Source organism: Coregonus lavaretus (genome assembly GCF_964263955.1).
Source record: "Coregonus lavaretus genome assembly, contig: HAP1_SCAFFOLD_200, whole genome shotgun sequence".
NCBI lineage: Eukaryota > Metazoa > Chordata > Actinopteri > Salmoniformes > Salmonidae > Coregonus > Coregonus lavaretus.
In genome coordinates this window covers 6,611-27,114 of record NW_028166063.1, presented here as the reverse complement: position 1 = coordinate 27,114, position 20,504 = coordinate 6,611, and the positions used below count along the sequence as shown (strand labels likewise).

The window sequence follows — 20,504 nt, the reverse complement described above, 5'->3', positions numbered from 1 at the left end:
TTTGATGCGGTGAAGTTGTCCTGTCCCTTAGCAGAAAAACACCCCCAAAGCATAATGTTTCCACCTCCATGTTTGACGGTGGGGATGGTGTTCTTGGGGTCATAGGCAGCATTCCTCCTCCTCCAAACACGGCGAGTTGAGTTGATGGCGTAGAGCTCGATTTTGGTCTCATCTGACCACAACACTTTCACCCAGTTCTCCTCTGAATCATTCAGATGTTCATTGGCAAACTTCAGACGGGCCTGTATATGTGCTTTCTTGAGCAGGGGGGGGGGACCTTGCGGGCACTGCAGGATTTCAGTCCTTCATGGCGTAGTGTGTTACCAATTGTTTTCTTGGTGACTATGGTCCCAGCTGCCTTGAGATCATTGACAAGATCCTCCCGTGTAGTTCTGGGCTGATTCCTGACCGTTCTCATGATCATTGCAACTCCACGAGGTGAGATCTTGCATGGAGCCCCAGGCCGAGGGAGATTGACAGTTCTTTTGTGTTTCTTCCATTTGCGAATAATCGCACCAAATGTTGTCTCCTTCTCACCATGCTGCTTGGCGATGGTCTTGTAGCCCATTCCAGCCTTGTGTAGGTCTACAATCTTGTCCCTGACATCCTTGGAGAGCTCTTTGGTCTTGGCCATGGTGGAGAGTTTGGAATCTGATTGATTGATTGCTTCTGTGGACAGGTGTCTTTTATACAGGTAACAAACAGAGATTAGGAGCACTCCCTTTAAGAGTGTGCTCCTAATCTCAGCTCGATACCTGTATAAAAGACACCTGGGAGCCAGAAATCTTTCTGATTGAGATGGGGTCAAATACTTATTTGACTCATTAAAATGCAAATCAATTTATAACATTTTTTATATGCGTTTTTCTGGATTTTTTTTTGTTATTCTGTCTCTCACTGTTCAAATAAACCTACCATTAAAATTATAGACTGATCGTGTCTTTGTCAGTGGGCAAACGTACAAAATCAGCAGGGGATCAAATACTTTTTTCCCTCACTGTATGTATGTGTGTGTGTATATATATATATATATATATATATTATTATTTTTTGCACAAAAAAGGTTCTGGATTCAGGCTAGATAGAACAGTCCAAAGCAAGCAGACAATTTATAAACAGAACCAAATTTATACAATGAGTTCTAACACCCAGAGACAAAATAACTAGTCACGGTAGTTTCTTAGTTAGCCTTACAAAAACATTTCAGAGAAAACAAGACAGAAATGAACTATCACATGGTATTCGGGAAGGCAGCGGTGTAGAATATCTATTTTTTATTTTTAAATGTTTTAGTAATTTAGCAGACACTCTTATCCAGAGCGACTTAGTCAGTCAAATGGAAGCTATTTATCCTCTTCAACCCAATGTGTATCTCCTGGTGTTTCTTCAGAGTGCTGAGTTACCTAAGAATACATTCTCACAGACATTGGAACGTTGGAGCGGTTTCTCTCCCGTGTGTGAGCATGTGATTCTTTAGAGCTCTCTTCTCTGAGAAACCTTTCCCACATTCAGGGCAGTGGCAGGGTTTCACTCCAGTGTGGGTTTGCAGGTGTGATTTCAGACCAGATGAAGAAATGAAACTTTTTACACAATAGGTACATCTGTAACGCCTCTCACCTGAATGCACCCTAAGATGCTTTTTAAGATTTTGTGAAAGAGCAAAACTTTTCCCACACTGGGAGCAAAGGTAGGGCTTCTCTCCAGTGTGTACTCGCTGATGACTTTTCAATTTCTGCTCATTAACAAAGCGCCGGTCACACTGAGAGCAGTGGTAAGGCTTCTCTCCAGTGTGCATTCTCTGGTGAAATATCAGGTTGCGCTTTGTTGAGAGGCACTGCTTGCAAACAGGGCAAGGGAAAGATGGCTTTGCTTCTACATGCTGTTTCTGGTGTGTCGTGAAGTGTCCTAATGTTCTGAAACTCTTCCCGCATTCAGAGCAGAGGTAAGGTTTCTCTCCGGTGTGAATACTCTGATGTGACTTCAAGGATGAAGCTGCTGTAAAGCCCCTCCCACAGACGGGGCACACATGCGGCCTATCCCTGTGTTCAGCATGGACCCTCTGGTGAGATATCAGGTGTGCCTGAGTATAGAAGGTCTTCCCACAGTCAGGGCAGAGGTGGAGCTGTTCCCCAGTGTGTAGTCTCTGGTGTTTCCTCAAGGCATAGGTGCTAGAGAATCTCTTGCCACATTCAGAGCAGAGCTGAGTTTTTTCAGTGTGGCGGATTCGCAGATGATCCTTTAATTCTTTCTTTGAAGCTAGCATCGTCCCGCAGTGAGGACACGGATGCGGGACTTTGACTTTCTTCGTCACTCTAACCTCACCAGTGTGAAGTTTCTGATGTTTTTTTAGGCTTCTTAACAGACGGAACGTCTCCCCACACTCGGAGCACTCGTGAGGTTTCTCTTCGGTATGAATGCGCATGTGACTTTTCAGGCTTTTTTGACTTCCTAAATTCTTCCCACAGTGATCACAGATATGGGAGCTAGGCCTGTCTCCTGGGAGAGTTTTCTTGCATCGTTTAGCTTTAGACGGGCTGTGAGATTTCTCTCCTGTGCGAGTTGTCTTGCTGTCGTCCAGCTGCACAGACACTCTCTTCTTCAGACAGCGCAGTAGGGCGCTACCGCGGGAGGCACGACCCGGGGACATCGAGAGGTTGGAGGTGGGCCGGGGAGGCTTGTCCTGGAAATGGTCAAAATAGTGACCGAATGAAACAGGGTGGGAAACCATCTCCTGCCTTTCAAGGAATTTAAATCTCAAGTCTTTCCTCAATTCCTCTCATCCTCGATTACTCAAACTATTTCTCAAAAACCATTGAAGGAGAAAGGCCAAGAGGAGGAACATCAGATCCTTTTATAAAAGGAGGTCGAGGAATCAAGGAAAGACTTGAGAAACAAAATGTAAGACTGGGAAATCAAATACTCACCCCTCTCTGCTCTGGTATGTGCCTCTCTGGAGATAACTCCACCTCCAGCCCATCGCTAGCCATCCAATCCCTGACCTCCTCGTCCCGTTCTTCATCACAGTCTACAGCGTCATCATCATCATCATCAGATTGGCTGGAACTCATGGGCTCCACCTCCAAACCGTTGCTAGGTAACTGAACCTCTCCCTCTCCGTTCCATTCTTCATCACAGTCTCCGGCATCATCATCAGCACTGCTAGCATCCTCCTGTATCCTTTTGATGTCCTCTTTTAGTTGAACTAACCAAGATATTCCCTGCTCCTCCGATTTCATTGAATCCGTATTGTCCCACATTTGCTCCAGGATTTTACGCCGCAATGAGCGATGATCCATTCCTTTAACTTCGGAGCCATCTTTGCCATCTTGTCCATGACGTTCACACAGGTAACGTAAATTGTTCTCGGTTAAATTCCATAAACCCTTTTCGATTTCATCCATCAACTTTCCCTTCTCTCGATCCATTTTGTCCCAGCAGATTCTTAAAGATTCAGATGAGTTAGAATGTGTCTTGGTCAAAAACAGGGCGAGGTGTCTTTCCTTTCATATGGATTCAAAGGACTCCTAGATCTCCCTTCACACTGGGAGCTTTAGGATGTGCTGCTTTGTCAGTCTCCGGCCAAGACAAATTATTCCAGGGTCTGAGTTCTCATAACACTGGATCTTGTTCCTCCCACCAGAGCAGGGGAAATCCTTATGAGGTCACCTGTGTAGATAGGAGGACTTGGTGTAATACAAAAACAGTTTGTACCATCCAAGATGTACATGTATAGTCAGATTTAAATTTTCTATCATTTCAATATTTTATTTTTTACTAAATGTAACAATATCAGTGACCATTAATACATTAATTTCAATATTCCTATGAGGGCTTTTATTTTGAAGGATCCAACCTGGAAGCATAATTCCGCTAGCTAACAAGCGAACTAACATAGCTAACACAAACAGAAAGTACAACAGTAACTCGTTGATTCTATACAGCTCAAATCAATCTGCATGTTTTTACCAGTCAGAAAACAATCTTTGTATTCGTATATCGACTGAGTTTGAGCACAGCTTCAAATGAGTTAGAAGGAGCTATTAGCTAGCTACCAAGCTAAACAGCAGCTGGTCTGAAGAGCAGGTAGCTAGCTAGTCGTCATGCAAACCGAACTACTAATAACGGCGTTTGGACGACCCTTTATGACCATTGGTAGATATCTAATGCTTTACTCACCAGCTTAAGTTTTATATTTCCCTTTCGAAGTATTCAGTAGTCTTCTAGCTAGCTACCTATTTAGCTTTTCAAAGAGCGGCCTGTTCGCTTTCGAGAAGAAGCAACAAAGGGGCGGGGCCAGCAGAAAATACGGAGGCTGAGAAAGGACCTGAGAGGAGAGCAGTCGCGAAAGGGTGAGAGGTTAGAGGGAAAGGGTTATAATTTACACATTTGGGTAAACCACAACCAAAATCTGAAAATATCTTTGCAACAACAAAATGTAATGGCGTGTATCAATTTAACCTTTCGTTTAAAAAAAGAAGAAGATATATATTCTTGCAGATATGAAAGATAAGGTCCTCCTGCTTCCAAAACCTAACCGCAAGCGATGCTTGTTAATGTTCAGACCGAGCATTGTGGCCCTTAACAAAACTCCCCCATACAGAAGAGGCCTTCATCCAATGACTATTATGTGTAATGTAATGGAACTGAGAGTCATGATCAAGGGCTATACAAGAGGTACCAGTACCGAGTCTAACGAGGTAATTGAGGAAAGCTTGCTAGCTTTAGCGAGGGAGTTCTGTTATATTATTAGGAGGTTCTAAGTATACATGTTAAGACAACCCCACTGGGCACACATTCTGTTGGGAATGTATTGTAATGCTTTTAAAATTGTATAACTGCCTTAATTTTGCTGTACCCCAGGAAGAGTAGCTGCTGCCTTGGCAGGAACTAATGGGGATCCATAATAAACCCCAGGAAGAGTAGCTGCTGCCTTGGCAGGAACTAATGGGGATCCATAATAAACCCCAGGAAGAGTAGCTGCTGCCTTGGCAGGAACTAATGGGGATCCATAATAAACCCCAGGAAGAGTAGCTGCTGCTTTGGCAGGAACTAATGGGGATCCATAATAAATACAAATACAAACATTTGTCAAGCGTCCTCGAATTGATTAACCTGTTCTACTATAATCAATAGCTCGCACAAATGAGTCACTCACATCAATATTTAAATCAATGAAACTGGGACAATAACAGCGCCTGCATGTACCGTTTGGCCTCTTCTAAAAGACAAACCACAACGAATTTGGGTAAACGAAATACCTGTTGACAGCTGACAACCTGTAGTAGCAACAGATCCGACTCTACCTACAGATTTTCTCTTCGAGTCAGAACGCCCTGTAGCCAGGATTTAGACACCGCGGAGCCGGGATATGGCTCCGAAAACATACCTCAATCCAGGGATAAAAATGGCCAGGGATATAAATGGCGTTGTACACCGAATTTAGCAGTCTTTCAAAAAATATAAAAGGATGTAATTCCACTACATTTTATGTGGTGAAAATGCAAGCTTGTGTAATGGAACACCAACTGTCCACATTAGGGAAATTAGAGCAACGTAAAATAATTGAATACGGCAAAATATAAACGCAACAATTTCAAAGATTTTACTGAGTTACAGTTCATATGAGGAAATCAGTCAATTGAAATGAATTAATTAGTCCCTAATCTATGGATTTCACATGACTGGGAATACAGATATGCATCTGTTGGTCACAGACACCTTAAACAAATGGGCCTCACAATGGGCCAAAGGATCACGGTATCTCTGTGCATTGACATTGCCATCGATAAAATGCAATTGTGTTCGTTGTCCGTAGCTTATGCCTGCCCATACAATAGCCCCACCGCCACCATGGGGCACTCTGTTCACAACGTTGACATCAGCAAACTGCTTGCCCACACGACGCCATACACGTGGAGTGTTTCAGTGAAACGTAAGTGAGGGAGGCCCCCCATCTCTCGCTTTCCCAGATGTTTAGTTCATTTCATTCCGATCTCCTTTGCATTATTGTAGCCTTTCTCTGTAGCCTGTCAACTATGTGTCTGTCTATCCCTGTTCTCTCCTCTCTGCACAGGCCATACAAATGCTTCACACCACGTGGCTGTTGCCACTCTAATCTGGTGGTCCCTGCGCGCACGACCCACGTGGAGTTCCAGGTCTCTGGCAGCCTCTGGAACTGCCGTTCTGCGGCTAACAAGGCAGAGTTCATCTCAGCCTATGCTACCCTCCAGTCCCTCGACTTCTTGGCGCTGACGGAAACATGGATTACCACAGAAAACACTACTACTCCTACTGCTCTTTCCTCGTCTGGCCATGTGTTCTCGCATACCCCGAGAGCATCTGGTTAGCGCGGCGGTGGCACAGGAATCCTCATCTCTCCCAAGTGGACATTCTCTCTTTTTCCCCTGACCCATCTGTCTGAATTCCATGCTGTCACAGTCACTAGCCCATTCAAGCTTAACATCCTTGTCATTTATCGCCCTCCAGGTTCCCTTGGAGAGTTCATCAATGAGCTTGATGCCTTGATAAGTTCCTTTCCTGAGGATGGCTCACCCCTCACAGTTCTGGGTGACTTTAACCTCCCTACGTCTGCCTTTGACTCATTTCTCTCTGCCTCCTTCTTTCTACTCCTTTCCTCTTTTGACCTCACCCTCTCACCGTCTCCCCCTACTCACAAGGCAGGCAATACGCTTGACCTCATCTTTACTAGATGCTGTTCTTCTACTAATCTCACTGCAACTCCCCTCCAAGTCTCCGACCACTACTTTGTATCCTTTTCTCTCTCGCTCTCCTCCAACACTACTCACTCTACCCCTACTCAGATGGTAATGTGCCGTCGCAACCTTCGCTCTCTCTCTCCTGCAACTCTCTCCTCTTCCATCCTATCATCTCTTCCATCTGCTAAATCCTTCTCCCTCCGATCTCCTGATTCTGCCTCCTCAATCCTCCTCTCCTCCCTTTCTGCATCTTTTGACTCTCTATGTCCCCTATCCTCCCGGCCGGCTCGGTCCTCCCCTCCTGCTCCGTGGCTTGACGACTCATTGCGAGCTCACAGAAGAGGGCTCCGGGCAGCCGAGCGGAAATGGAGGAAAACTAGACTCCCTGCGGACCTGTCATCTTTTCACTCCCTCCTCTCTACATTCTCTTCCTCTGTTTCCACTGCTAAAGCCACGTTCTACCACTCTACATTTCAAGCCTCTGCCTCTAACCCTAGGAAGCTCTTTGCCACCTTCTCCTCTCTGCTGAATCCTCCTCCTCCTTCCCCTCCCTCCTCCCTCTCTGTGGATGACTTCGTCAACCATTTTGAAAAGAAGGTTGACGACATCCGATCCTCATTTATTAAGTCAAATGACACCGCTGGTCCTGCTCACACTGCCCTACCCTATGCTTTGACTTCTTTCTCAGTCTCTCTCCAGATGAAATCTTGCGACTTGTGACGGCCGGCTGCCCAACAACCTGCCCGCTTGACCCTATCCCTTCCTCTCTTCTCCAGGCATTTCCGGAGACCTTCTCCCTTACCTCACCTTGCTCATCAACTCATCCTTGACCACTGGCCATGTCCCTTCCGTCTTCCAGAGAGCGAGAGTTGCACCCCTCCACAAAAAACCTACACTCGATCCCTCCGATGTCAACAACTACAGACCAGTATCCCTTCTTTCTTTTCTCTCCAAAACTCTTGAGCGTGCCGTCTCTAGCCAACTCTCCTGCTATCTCTCTCAGAATGACCTTCGTGATCCAAACCAGTCAGGTTTCAAGACTGGTCATTCAACTGAGACTGCTCTTCTCTGTGTCACGGAGGCTCTCCGCACTGCTAAAGCTAACTCTCTCTCCTCTGCTCTTATCGTTCTAGACCTATCCGCTGCCTTTGATACTGTGAACCATCAGATCCTCCTCTCCACCCTCTCCGAGTTGGGCATCTCCGGCGCTGCTCACTCTTGGATTGCGTCCTACCTGACAGGTCGCTCCTACCAGGAGGCGTGGTGAGAATCTGTCTCCGCACCACGTGCTATCACCACTGGTGTCCCCCAGGGCTCAGTTCTAGGCCCTCTCCTATTCTCTCTATACACCAAGTCACTTGGCTCTGTCATATCCTCACATGGTCTCTCCTATCATTGCTACGCAGACGACACACAATTAATTTTCTCCTTTCCCCCTTCTGATAACCAGGTGGCGAATCGCATCTCTGCATGTCTGGCAGACATATCATTGTGGATCTCGGATCACCACCTCAAGCTGAATCTCGGCAAGACGGAGCTGCTCTTCCTCCCGGGGAAGGACTCCCCGCTCCATGATCTTGCCATCACGGTTGACAACTCCATTGTGTCCTCCTCCCAGAGTGCAAAGAACCTTGGCGTGACCCTGGACAACACCCTGTCGTTCTCCGCTAACATCAAAGCTGTGACCCAATCCTGCAGGTTCATGCTCTACAACATTCGCAGAGTACGACCCTACCTTACACAGGAAGCGGCACAGGTCCTAATCCAGGCACTTGTCATCTCCCGTCTGGATTACTGCAACTCGCTGTTGGCTGGGCTCCCTGCCTGTGCCATTAAACCCCTACAATTTATCCAGAACGCTGCAGCCCGTCTGGTGTTCGACCTTCCCAAGTTCTCTCATGTCACCCCGCTCCTCTGCACACTCCACTGGCTTCCAGTTGAGGCTCGCATCTACTACAAGACCATGGTGCTTGCCTACGGAGCTGTGAGGGGAATGGCACCTCCTTACCTTCAGGCTCTGATCAGACCCTACACCCAAACGAGGGCACTGCGTTCATCCACCTCTGGCCTGCTAGCTCCCCTACCTCTACGGAAGCACAGTTCCCGCTCAGCCCAGTCAAAGCTATTTGCTGCTCTGGCACCCCAATGGTGGAACAAGCTCCCCCACCTGGAATAGCATAAAGTAATCATTCTACCCCCCCCCCCCCCCCCCCCCAAGTGGTTGTCCCACAGGCTATCATAAGTTGAATGCACCAATTTGTAAGTCGCTCTGGATAAGAGCGTCTGCTAAATGATGTAAATGTAAATGTACATCGTGTGAGAGAGAGAGAGAAAATAGAGATGTTTCTGAACTGATGTTTGTTGTTGCTTGTCTAGTTGGCTTCAGATATATGTTGTTCTGATTCACTCTGATCATAGATAGACATGGGATATTTTTTTTATATCAAAAGTATAATGTAATAAAGCGTATCAATAATATTGTTGTGTTTTGTCCATTCAGTTGACAAGCCTCTTCAGTAGTTTAACCACAGTTAGCTCAACTTTGGTAGCTACTGTACTGTAGCGGAATGACTGCTCTTACTGTAGCTGAATGACTGCTTTTACTGTAGCTGAATGACTGCTCTTACTGTTGCTGAATGACTGCTCTTACTGTTGCTGAATGACTGCTTTTACTGTAGCTGAATGACTGCTTTTACTGTAGCTGAATGACTGCTTTTACTGTAGCTGAATGACTGCTCTTAGCGGAATGACTGCTCTTACTGTAGCTGAATGAATGATGTTCTGTCTCCTTGTTGGTGGATGGCGTGGGAAGAAGACCACAACAACCTCCTCTCTTTCAGGGTCTTTTTTTTACTGATGATATTCACCAGTTTGTTTAGTATGTTTTATCATTCAGCAATCTACCAAACCTGCAGATGAATGCAAACTTTAAAGTGGTCTTATTGAAAGATCTATAAATGAGTGTCTTTGTCTGAAATGACACTATTCCCTATTGCCTTCAGAAGGTATTCACATCCATTTACTTTTTCCACATTTTGTTGCGTTACAGTCAGAATTTAAAATGGATCAAAACTGAGATTTTGTAACACCCCTTCTCTAACAATAAGTGCCTTGGGATCTTTAGTGCCCACCCTGCACAGGGCAATGTCCCCAATCACTGCCCTGGGGCATTGGGATATTTTTAAAAAAGATGTTTTCTTCCTACTGGCCCTCCAACACCACTTCCAGCAGCATCTGATCTCCCATCCAGGGACCAAACAAGACCAACCCTGCTTAGCTTCAAAGGCAAGCCAGCAGTGGGATGCAGGGTGGTATGCTGCTGGCTAGCGGAAATGTCTTGAATCAATAAATATTCAACCCTTTTGTTTTGGCAAGCCTAAATAAGTTCAGGAGAAAACAATTCCTTAACAAGTCACATAATTAGTTGCATGGACTCACTCTGTGCAATAATAGTGTTTAACATGATTTTTGAATGACTACCTCATCTCTATATCCCACACATACAATGATCTGTAAGGTCCCTCAGTCGAGCAGTGAATTTAAAGCACAGATTCAACCAAGTTAACTTTATGTCCTAAATACAGTGTTATGTTTAGGGCAAATCCAACACATCACAGAGTACCACTCGTCATATTTTCAAACATGGCGGTGGCTGCATCATGTTATGGGTATGCTTGTCATCGGCAAGGACTAGGGAGTTTTTTTTTTGGGGGGGGGATAAAAAGAAACAAAATAGAGCTAAGCACAGGCAAAATCCTAGAGGAAAACCTGGTTCAGTCTGCTTTCCAACAGACACTGGTAGACAAATTCACCTTTCAGCAGGACAATAACCTAAAACACAAGGCCAAATATACACTGGAGTTGTTTACCAGGACGACATTGAATGTTCCTGAGTGGCCTAGTTACAGTTTGGACTTAAATCAGCTTGACATTTTATGGCAAGACTTGAAAATGACTGTCTAGCAATGATCAACAACCAACTTGACAGGGCTTGAAGAATTTTAAAAAGAATGTGCAAATATTGTAAAGTCCAGGTGTGTATAGCGCGTAGTGACTTACCCAGAAAGAATCACAGCTGTAGTCGCTGCCAAAGGTGATTCTAACATGTATTGACTCAGGGGTGTGAATACTTACAGTATTTAAATGTGATATTTCTGTATATAAATTTCAATACATTTGCAAAAACTTCTAAAAACATGTTTTCACTTTGTCATTTTGGTGTATTGTCAATTTATTGGTCCGAAATTATTGACACCCTAGATAAAGATCAGCAAAAATGACTACAAATACTGAGCTATATTATATACTCAAAATAATGGGTAAATGATTATTTTATACTAATACAATTGCTCAGAGAAAGAGATTTTGTTTAACAAGCAAGAATAGTTTTTCCTCAAAAAGGTAGGGGTCAAAATTATTGACACCTCTGTTTTCAATACCCCACCTTGCGAGGATAACAGCACTGAGCCTTTTTCTAAAATGTTGGAGAACACATTGGGAGGAATCTTAGACCATTCCTCCATACAGAATCCTTCCAGATTCTTGATATTATTTGTCTGCACATATAAACTGCCCTCTTCAATTCAAATCACAGGTTTTCAATGGGTTTCCTTCCAGAGACTGAGGTGGCCTTTGCAAAATGTTGATTTAGTGGCCAATTAACCATTTCTGTGGATTTTGTTGTTGGGGTTACTTGCAGCCAAGGTTTTAGACTAAAATGTCCTGGTACTGGGTAAAGTTCATGATGCCATTGACCTTAACCATGGTCCCAGGAACAGTTGAAGCAAAACAGCCCCATAATATCAAAGATCCACCTCCATATTTTACAGTAGGTATGAGGTTATGTTCTGGCTTTCTGTTCTACCTGATAATGAATTGCACCCACGTGGTGTCCCAGGTCTAAATCAGTCCCTGATTAGAGGGGAAGAATTTAAAAAAATTAAGCAGTGGAACTGGCTTCGTGGTCCAGATTTGAATTTGAGGGTTCTAGTGGTGGAATGTTTCTCATTCAAAACAACAACAGGTCCTTATTGATCCTTTTCTCTTATGAGTTAGTTTGCATGAAACTCATACTGAACTGTATGAGGGGTCTCTCTCCTCTTTGTATCATTTACATTTACATGTTTAGTCATTTAGCAGACGCTCTTATCCAGAGCGACTTACAGTTAGTGAGTGCATACATTATTTTTTTCATACTGGCCCCCGGTGGGAAACGAACCCACAACCCTGGCGTTGCAGACGCCAAGCTCTACCAACTGAGCTACATCCCTGCCGGCCATTCCCTCCCCTACCCTGGACGACGCTGGGCCAATTGTGCGCCGCCCCATGGGTCTGTATCCACAGGTCTCCAATATCTCCCTCCACACTGGGAGCTGTAGGAAGTGCTTTGTGAGTCTCAGGACAGCAAATTAGGTATTCCAGAGTCTGAGTTCTCAGAACACCAGAATCTTCTTCCAGCACTCCATCACTCTCCTTCTTGGTCAAATAGCCCTTACACAGCCTGCAGGTGTGTTGGGTCATTGTCCTGTTGAAAAACAAATGATAGTCCCACTAAGCCCAAATCAGATGGGATGGCGTATTGCTGCAGAATGCTGTGGTAGTCATGCTGGTTAAGTGTGCTTTGAATTCTAAATAAATCACAGACAGTGTCACCAGCAAAGCACCCCCACACCATAACACCTCCTCCACACCATAACACCTCCTCCTCCATGCTTTACGGTGGGAACTACACATGTGGAGATCATCTGTTTACCCACACCGCTTCTCACAAAGACATGGCGGTTGGAACCCAAAATCTCAACAACCAATAATTCACCGGTCTAATGTCCATTGCTCGTGTTTCTTGGCCCAAGCAGGTTTCTTCTTCTTATTGGTGTCCTTTAGTAGTGGTTTCTTTTCAGCAATTCGACCATGAAAGCCTGATTCACACAGTCCCCGCTGAACAGTTGATGATGAGATGGGTCTGTGATTTGAACTCTGTGAAGCATTTATTTGGGCTGCAATTTCTGAGGCTGGTAACTCTGGGTCTTCCATTCCTGTGGTGGTCCTCATGAGAGCCAGTTTCATCATAGCGCTGGATGGTTTTTGCCATTACACTTGAAGAAACTTACAAAGTTCTTGAAATGTTCCATCTTGACTGACCTTCATGTCTTAAAGTAATGATGGACTGTCGTTTCTCTTTGCTTATTTGAGCTGTTCTTGCCATAATATGGACTTGGTCTTTTACCAAATAGGGCTATCTTCTGTATCTTCTACCTTGTCACAACACAACTGATTGGCTCAAACGCATTAAGAAGGAAAGAAATTCCACAAATTAACTTTTAAGAAGGCACACCTGTTAATTGAAATGCATTCCAGGTGACTACCTCATGAAGCTGGTTGAGAGAATGCCAAGCGTGTGCAAAGCTGTCATCAACACTTTTTTGGTTACTACGTGATTCCGTATGTGTTATTTCATAGTTTTGATGTCTTCACTATTATTCTACAATGTAAAAACCCTTGAATGAGTAGGTGTGTCCAAACTTTTGACTGGTAGTGTACATCATTTACATTATAAGTCTGTCAAGGTTGACATTTTCTTTATTTAACTATTATTTTTACTTACTCAGTGAAAATTACAAAACCTCATAAAAAAATTTTTTGAAATAGATTCTCATTCTAGTTCTGTGTTTTCAAAATTACAATGACGTTTCAAGGTTCCCATTATGTGGTCTTTTAATTTGAAGGATCCAACCTAGCTAATATGATAATAGCACGAACATAAAGTACAACAGTGTATTAAAGCATCTCATTGATTGAACAGCCTGTAGCTACCAGACAACAATACATTGTAATTTTATTCTAATATTGACGCTGAGCTTAAAATTACTAGTTAGAAGGTGCTAACGTTAGTTAGCTACCAAGCTAAAGCAGCTAGCTAGTCTCTGAGAGCAGAGCTAACATTAACTAACCTAAGCCTAGCTAACGGTTATGTAAACCTAGCCACTAATTACAACGTTTGAACGACCCTTTATGACAGTTGGTGGACAGATACCTGACCAGTTCTTCTTCTTCGAGGTTTTATTGGCGGACTACATCCAAAATGGTTGTATTGCCGCCACCTACTGGGTGGGGTGAAAAGTGAGAAACTTCTACGACAAAACAAATACTAAAATACAAAAAACCAAAATGTAATAAACAAATAATCCATACTCAGGCTTTGGGGCCCGAGAGTGTGGGATCGCACTAGAAAAGTACTCCATGTAGCTCTTCAGATGTAAAATATTTTAATCCCAGAAATAGTTCAGCTGCAGAAACAATGATAACGAACTTTCTTTGCTTCCTTTCAACTTGTGCAGTTCCGTTCATCCCCATTGCTGTAAATGACACAAAGTCCACTTTCTTTACATGAAGGATTTCTGGATCCTGCTGTTGATTCTCAGGCGGTGGTGTAGGCTCTAATGTAAGCATTCCCGTTCTTCACTACCGCCGGACCTTCAAATATACTCACTCTTTCCACCCCTTTGACAGCCTCCGCATTGGAGACTCTCTCAACTGCCCAGATTTTTACTCATCAGCTCGTTTTTAAAATGTCCTTTTGGAAGTATTCAGTAGTGTACTAGCTAGCTACTCAAACCTGTGTCGTCAAACCGAACTCGATCGCTTGGCCACTCGGTGGGCGGGCTTTGCGACTTGTGACCAATCAGATATCCGTTCCGCTGGCACGCTGGGCCAATCCAAAGCAACCACGCCCTCCTTCACCGAAACTAGTTTGCACGTTTACTCAAAACAAACCACAACGGCCACACAAGAGCTTTGCAACAACAAACGGTTTTATAAGTTAGTTAACTACATCGCCGGAGGGTAATTCTTAAACTAGTGAGTACATGAATAAGGCAGAAAGGTGTGGGTTTCACCAATGATTTGTAACTAGCTAGTAGTTACCTAGCTATGTTGATAGTAGCCTAGCTAGGTTGGCTAACTTTAGGCTAACAGGAGTTCAGCTTGCTAGCTAGCCAGTAACCCTGTCTTCTTTGTTTTCTTTGTCTGACTCGATATTCTCCCATTCACACAGGAACGGACCTCTCACCAGACATCTCAGAGTATCTGGAGAGAGAACACCACAGGAACGGACCTCTCACCAGACATCTCAGAGTATCTGGAGAGAGAACACCACAGGAACGGACCTCTCACCAGACATCTCAGAGTATCTGGAGAGAGAACACCACAGGAACGGACCTCTCACCAGACATCTCAGAGTATCTGGAGAGAGAACACCACAGGAACGGACCTCTCACCAGACATCTCAGAGTATCTGGAGAGAGAACACCACAGGAACGGACCTCTCACCAGACATCTCAGAGTATCTGGAGAGAGAACACCACAGGAACGGACCTCTCACCAGACATCTCAGAGTATCTGGAGAGAGAACACCACAGGTATGGACCTCTCACCAGACATTTTTTTTTACCAAGACCCCTTCTTGATGCTTACACCAAATGTGTAAAAAAGACTGCAAGGACTCAAGGGACTGTTGCTTTTATGTCAATCGCCTGGCTGACACCGGCAAAGCATATCTCAATGATCCTAACCCGAGTATGAGCCTGTCGGACTCCTCTGATGTGGATCTGGAGATGGCCGGTAAAGCCATGAAATGCGAGTCATGTGACATGTTCATTGTAGTGAACGAGGAAGAGTACAGTGACCTATACACTTGTGATAAGTGTAAACAGCTCCCTGCCTCAAAGGAGCGGATCATTGAACGTCTCTCTCTGGCCAAGGAGACTTCAAAACGGAGTGCTGATTCTGAAGCCCCAATCCCAAATGATCAAGGGGATCATCCAGGGTGTTCTACCAGACTGGGGTCCTCTGCGGTGACCACTATGAACACTACCATGGACCACTTTCCTGTATTGACACGTCACACCGACGAAAACAGGAGCCCCCTGTCGTCACCGGGGCCATCCGATGAAGCCCTCCCCCTGTCATCACCGGGGCCATCCGATGAGGCCCTCCTCCTCTCTTCACCGGGGCCATCCGATGAGGCCCTCCCCCTGTCTTCACCGGGGCCATCCGATGAGGCCCTCCCCCTGTCGTCACCGGGGCCATCCGATGAGGCCCTCCCCCTGTCTTCACCGGGGCCATCCGATGATGCCTTCCTCCTCTCTTCACCGGGGCCATCCGATGAGGCCCTCCTCCTCTCTTCACCGGGGCCATCCGATGAGGCCCTCCGTCGCTCTTGTGGCAAGACATTTACCAGTCATGAGAAAAACCACTCAAGAGATGGATCTCACCCCTGTGACCAGTGTGAAAATAGTTTTGTTACACTAAAACTTCTGGAAAAACACCAGATAACTCACTCCAACCCTCATCTGTGCTCTGATTGTGGAAAGAGATTCCGTCGGGCTGATCACCTAAAGAGACATCAGAGAGGCCACACCGAGAACAAACCGTACATTTGCCCTAATTGTGGGAAAGGCTTTGGTTACTCTGGAAAGTTGAACCAACATGTGAGACTTCACACTGGGGAGAAACGTTACCAGTGCCCCGATTGTGGCAAAATGTTTGCTGCTATTAAAACAATGAAAAGACACCAAGAGGTTCATTCAGCACATAGGGTGAAGCCTCATGTTTGCACTACCTGTGGAAAGGGCTTTGCTCGTATTGATTCCTTAAAAAAACATTCCACCATTCACACTGGAGTGAAACCGCACCAGTGCTCTGACTGTGGAAGGAGCTTCCGTATGTTTGATCATTTAACTCGGCACCAGAAAAAAGCACATGGAGAGAAGCTATTCCCATGCTTTGTTTGCAAACAACGTTTTGTTTCAAAGCACACACTGATGGTTCATCAGAGAAAGCATACAAGGCCTTACCACTGCTCCCTGTGTGACAAGAGATATGCCGATAAGGGGAATTTAGCAGTCCATCTGCGAGTACACACTGGAGAGAAGCCACACCTTTGCTCCCAGTGTGGGAAATGTTTCTCTGGTAAACAACAACTTCAATTACACCTCTTGGTACATTCAGGTGTGAAGTCTTATAAATGTTCTCACTGTGAAAGGAGTTTTGCTAATACACCTATCCTGAAAAGACACATACGAACCCACACTGGAGAGAAACCGTACCACTGCTCTGAATGTGGGAGGAGTTTCGCTGATGGGGATACACTCACAAAACATCTGCGAACCCACACTGGAGCGAAGCCATACCTTTGCTCTCTGTGCGGAAAACGTTTCTCTGTTAAACAACGTCTTAAAGAACATCTAATGGCACATTCAGGTGAGAAGCCTCATACATGTTCTCACTGTGAGAGGAGTTTCACTAGTACATCTAATCTGATAAGACACTTGCGAACCCACAGTGGAGAGAAACCGTTCAAATGCATTGACTGTGGGAAGGGGTTCGCTCGCTCAGCAACCCTTAAAAATCACCAGCGTATCCACAGGAGGGTCACCAAGGATCAAGCTCCCAAGGACAAATAGCTGCATAGAGAACTCTACATAGTAGTTTCACCACAACTGTCTGTCATGTGTCTGTACCAGAAGTCAGAATATTCTCTATAGGCTTTATTTCTCTTACATTCTTTTAAGGGGTTTTAAGCTGTTGGTCCTTATACCATATACTACTACTGTGAAACGTATTCAAAGTACTATTTTATGCTATATCACAACAGACATTTTTGCTGATTTAGTGTCCTTCTCTCAGGACTAAACACACGTCCCTGTTAATCACAACTACATATTATTAGAAGTGTCCTGGGAAAGAAGTTGACACTTATTGTTGACACAGTTGTCATTTCATGTTCTCTCTCTGTGTGTATAAACCCGGACATTAAAAGATGTGTTTGAACTGATTTGTGTAATTGTTTAGCCTCAGTTTTTGGGTCTCATCTGAACTCTTGTAGCTTCATGTATTGAGTAAGGTTTCTTGTTATATATTTAGCTATGATGCAATATAAAGTGTCTCCATGTCCTCAAGGAGGATAGCTACTGGTATATTAGTAGTTTCACTCACTTCTCTCAAAGGCCCAATCCCAAATCAACCCCTACACACTTGTGGAGATCTAAGAGGATTTGACAGGTGCAATCAATATGCTAATAGCTCCACATTGCCCTCTGATAGGCTAGGTGGAAGTTTCACCATGTTGCTTAAACCAATCATATCGCCACAAGTGCATAGGGCAGGGTTTCCCAAGCTCTGTCCTCGGGACCCCAAGGTGTGCACGTTGATATTTTTTTTGCCCTAGCACTACACAGCTGATTCAAATAATCAACTCATCATCAAGCTATTTTTTGCTGATTTAGTGTCCTTCTCTCAGGACTAAACACATGTCCCTGTTAATCACAACTACAGATCATTAGAAGTGTCCTAGGAAAGAAGTTGACACAAGTTGTCAATTTCATGTTCTATCTCTCTCTCTCTCTCTGTGTGCGTGTGTATGAGAATGAATAGGGCCAATAACTGATTTGTGTAACTGCTTGGCCTCAGTTATTTCTGGGTCTGCTCCATATGGTAATGTATTTCTAACTTGTAACTGCTTGGCCTCAGTTATTTCTGGGTCTGACCCAATACCTCTGACTCCAATCTGTCCCAGATCCTCTCCTCTGTCCAATAAATCAAATCTTAAGAAGAAGAAAACAAATCTGTTACCACCAGGGTTGGGGCCAATTTCAGTCAATTCAGAAAGTAAACCAAATTCCAAATTTCCCTCATTGAAAGGCATGGTAGAGAATTGTAATTTCAGTGTAATTTAAATGGAATTGACCCCAACCCTGGTTACCACTAAGCCAGAGATTTAGACCGTGGCTTAGCATGATGGTTCTGACTCTAGTGGGTTGCTTAGTATGATGGTTCTGACTCTAGTGGGTGGCTTAGCATGATGGTTCTGACTCTAGTGGGTGGCTTAGCATGATGGTTCTGACTCTAGTGGGTGACTTAGTATGATGGTTCTGACTCTAGTGGGTGGCTTAGCATGATGGTTCTGACTCGTGTGATTTAGTGGGTGGTTTATCATCGTGGTTCTGACTCTATAGTGTGACTTAGTGGGTGGTTTAGCATGGTGGTTCTGACTCGTGTGATTTAGTGGGTGGTTTACCATGGTGGTTCTGACTCTATAGTGTGACTTAGTGGGTGGTTTAGCATGGTGGTTCTGACTCGTGTGATTTAGTGGGTGGTTTATCATCATGGTTCTGACTCTATAGTGTGACTTAGTGGGTGGTTTAGCATGGTGGTTCTGACTCTACAGTGTGACTTAGTGGGTGGTTTAGCATGGTGGTTCTGACTCTACAGTGTGACTTAGTGGGTGGTTTAGCATGGTGGTTCTGACTCTATAGTGTGACTACATGATCAGTCTCCGCTCCCTCTCAGCAGTGTTCCTCACCAACACAGTCATCTGATAATAGTGTGAATTCAGCTGGGCTGGCCACTGAGCCAGGATGTCTACTCCATAGGGTAATTCACGGTAAACACTGCATATGTCGGCTCAATGGGAAATTAGCTTTGAATTTCAACAGCACCATAACAGGGATCATCAGTGGTACGGCTTGAATCCAGGCCTTAGTTTCAATGTGTTTACAGTGCACCACTGATCAATGCAAGGAGGAACTGTTTCAAGAGGTGGATAACATCCTACCCAATTCCCATTTCAAAATTCTTTACCATTTACAATTCAAACAAAGATAATGAATTGATCGATTAGGTGCACTTTTAATGATCTGGTACAAAACATTAGATATAGGAAAAACAAGCACAGAAAGGTACACAAGTTTACAACTTGGGGAAAATCTCAACGCATACGCCACGCTCGCGTCCTCTCCTCGTCTCCTTAAACCCCATTGGATGAGAAAGCCAGAGGTCCCTCCCCTCTGACCTGCTCCGCCAATGAATTTTGAGATTGAGATATTCCCTTGATCTGCATTAGGAGGATGTGATGACATAAGCAAGAAGTGACATCATGCAGTCACAAGGGCCTTCACTGGCTGCAGGAGGAAAACATGAAAAAAGAATCACAACACTGAATTCGCTGACAATGACTTCATTCAAATCACAAACAGGCACACATGCTTTTTAATGTGAAATACAGATTCAATAATACATACCTTTCAACCTCCATTTAGTCTTTGACATCGTTGGCTTTGCTGACGTCTCCGTGGCGGTTAACATACATTTCATGGATCTCCTGCAGCCGAGCCTTCATTGCCTCCTGGATCTCCTGCAGGCCAGCCTTCAGTTCGTGCCTCTCCTCAGTGGCCGCCTCAGGCCCCTCTGCCTTCTCCAACACCTCCTCAAAAGGTAATCTAAGGTTAATGGTGCTTTCAACTCGGGAACTCTGGAAAAAAAACAAGTGCCGACTGTGAAAAATCATTCTGCACTGTCATCCAACACCAGTCCGAGATCGTTTTTTTCCCATGTTCCCAGTTGTCTTGAACGCAGCATAACTTATTGATTTATACAGCAGCTGAACCAATCAGCAGGAACCCAGATTGGTTAGTAGATGAAGTCTCACCTCTTCTTCATTTTTCTTTCCTCTTCACTCTCTCCCTCATCATCCTCACCATCAAACATTGACAGAAGATTTTTAGCCTTTGAGATAGTGTAAACATAATGGTGGGTTTTTCCTTAAACTGGCCATTTCAGTGTAACATTTTCTAGTGTTTATTCAGGAGTTAAATTAACACTCATTGGTGTAAAAGAACCCCAGTGTTGGTGTTAATAAACAGTGTTAAACCAAATCCACGCCCATCATTATCATATTTCCCAGCATGCTCTATTGCAGTTAGATTTTTTTAATCGTTTGTTTAAATATCT

The 20,504-nt window shown here is 44.5% G+C and overlaps 1 protein-coding gene across 1 annotated transcript in view; it reads right to left on the bottom strand.

Moving 5' to 3' along the window:
• LOC311115138 (uncharacterized protein) overlaps positions 1–3,516 on the bottom strand; it is a 33,033-nt gene extending 29,517 nt beyond the window's left edge. Inside the window, exon 1 of the mRNA XM_084190345.1 lies at positions 3,314–3,516. Coding sequence (XP_084046471.1) covers positions 3,314–3,425 — 112 coding nt within the window. The 5' untranslated portion in view covers positions 3,426–3,516. The remainder of the gene's footprint in view (positions 1–3,313) is intronic.
• Between the last annotated feature and the right edge of the window lie 16,988 nt (positions 3,517–20,504).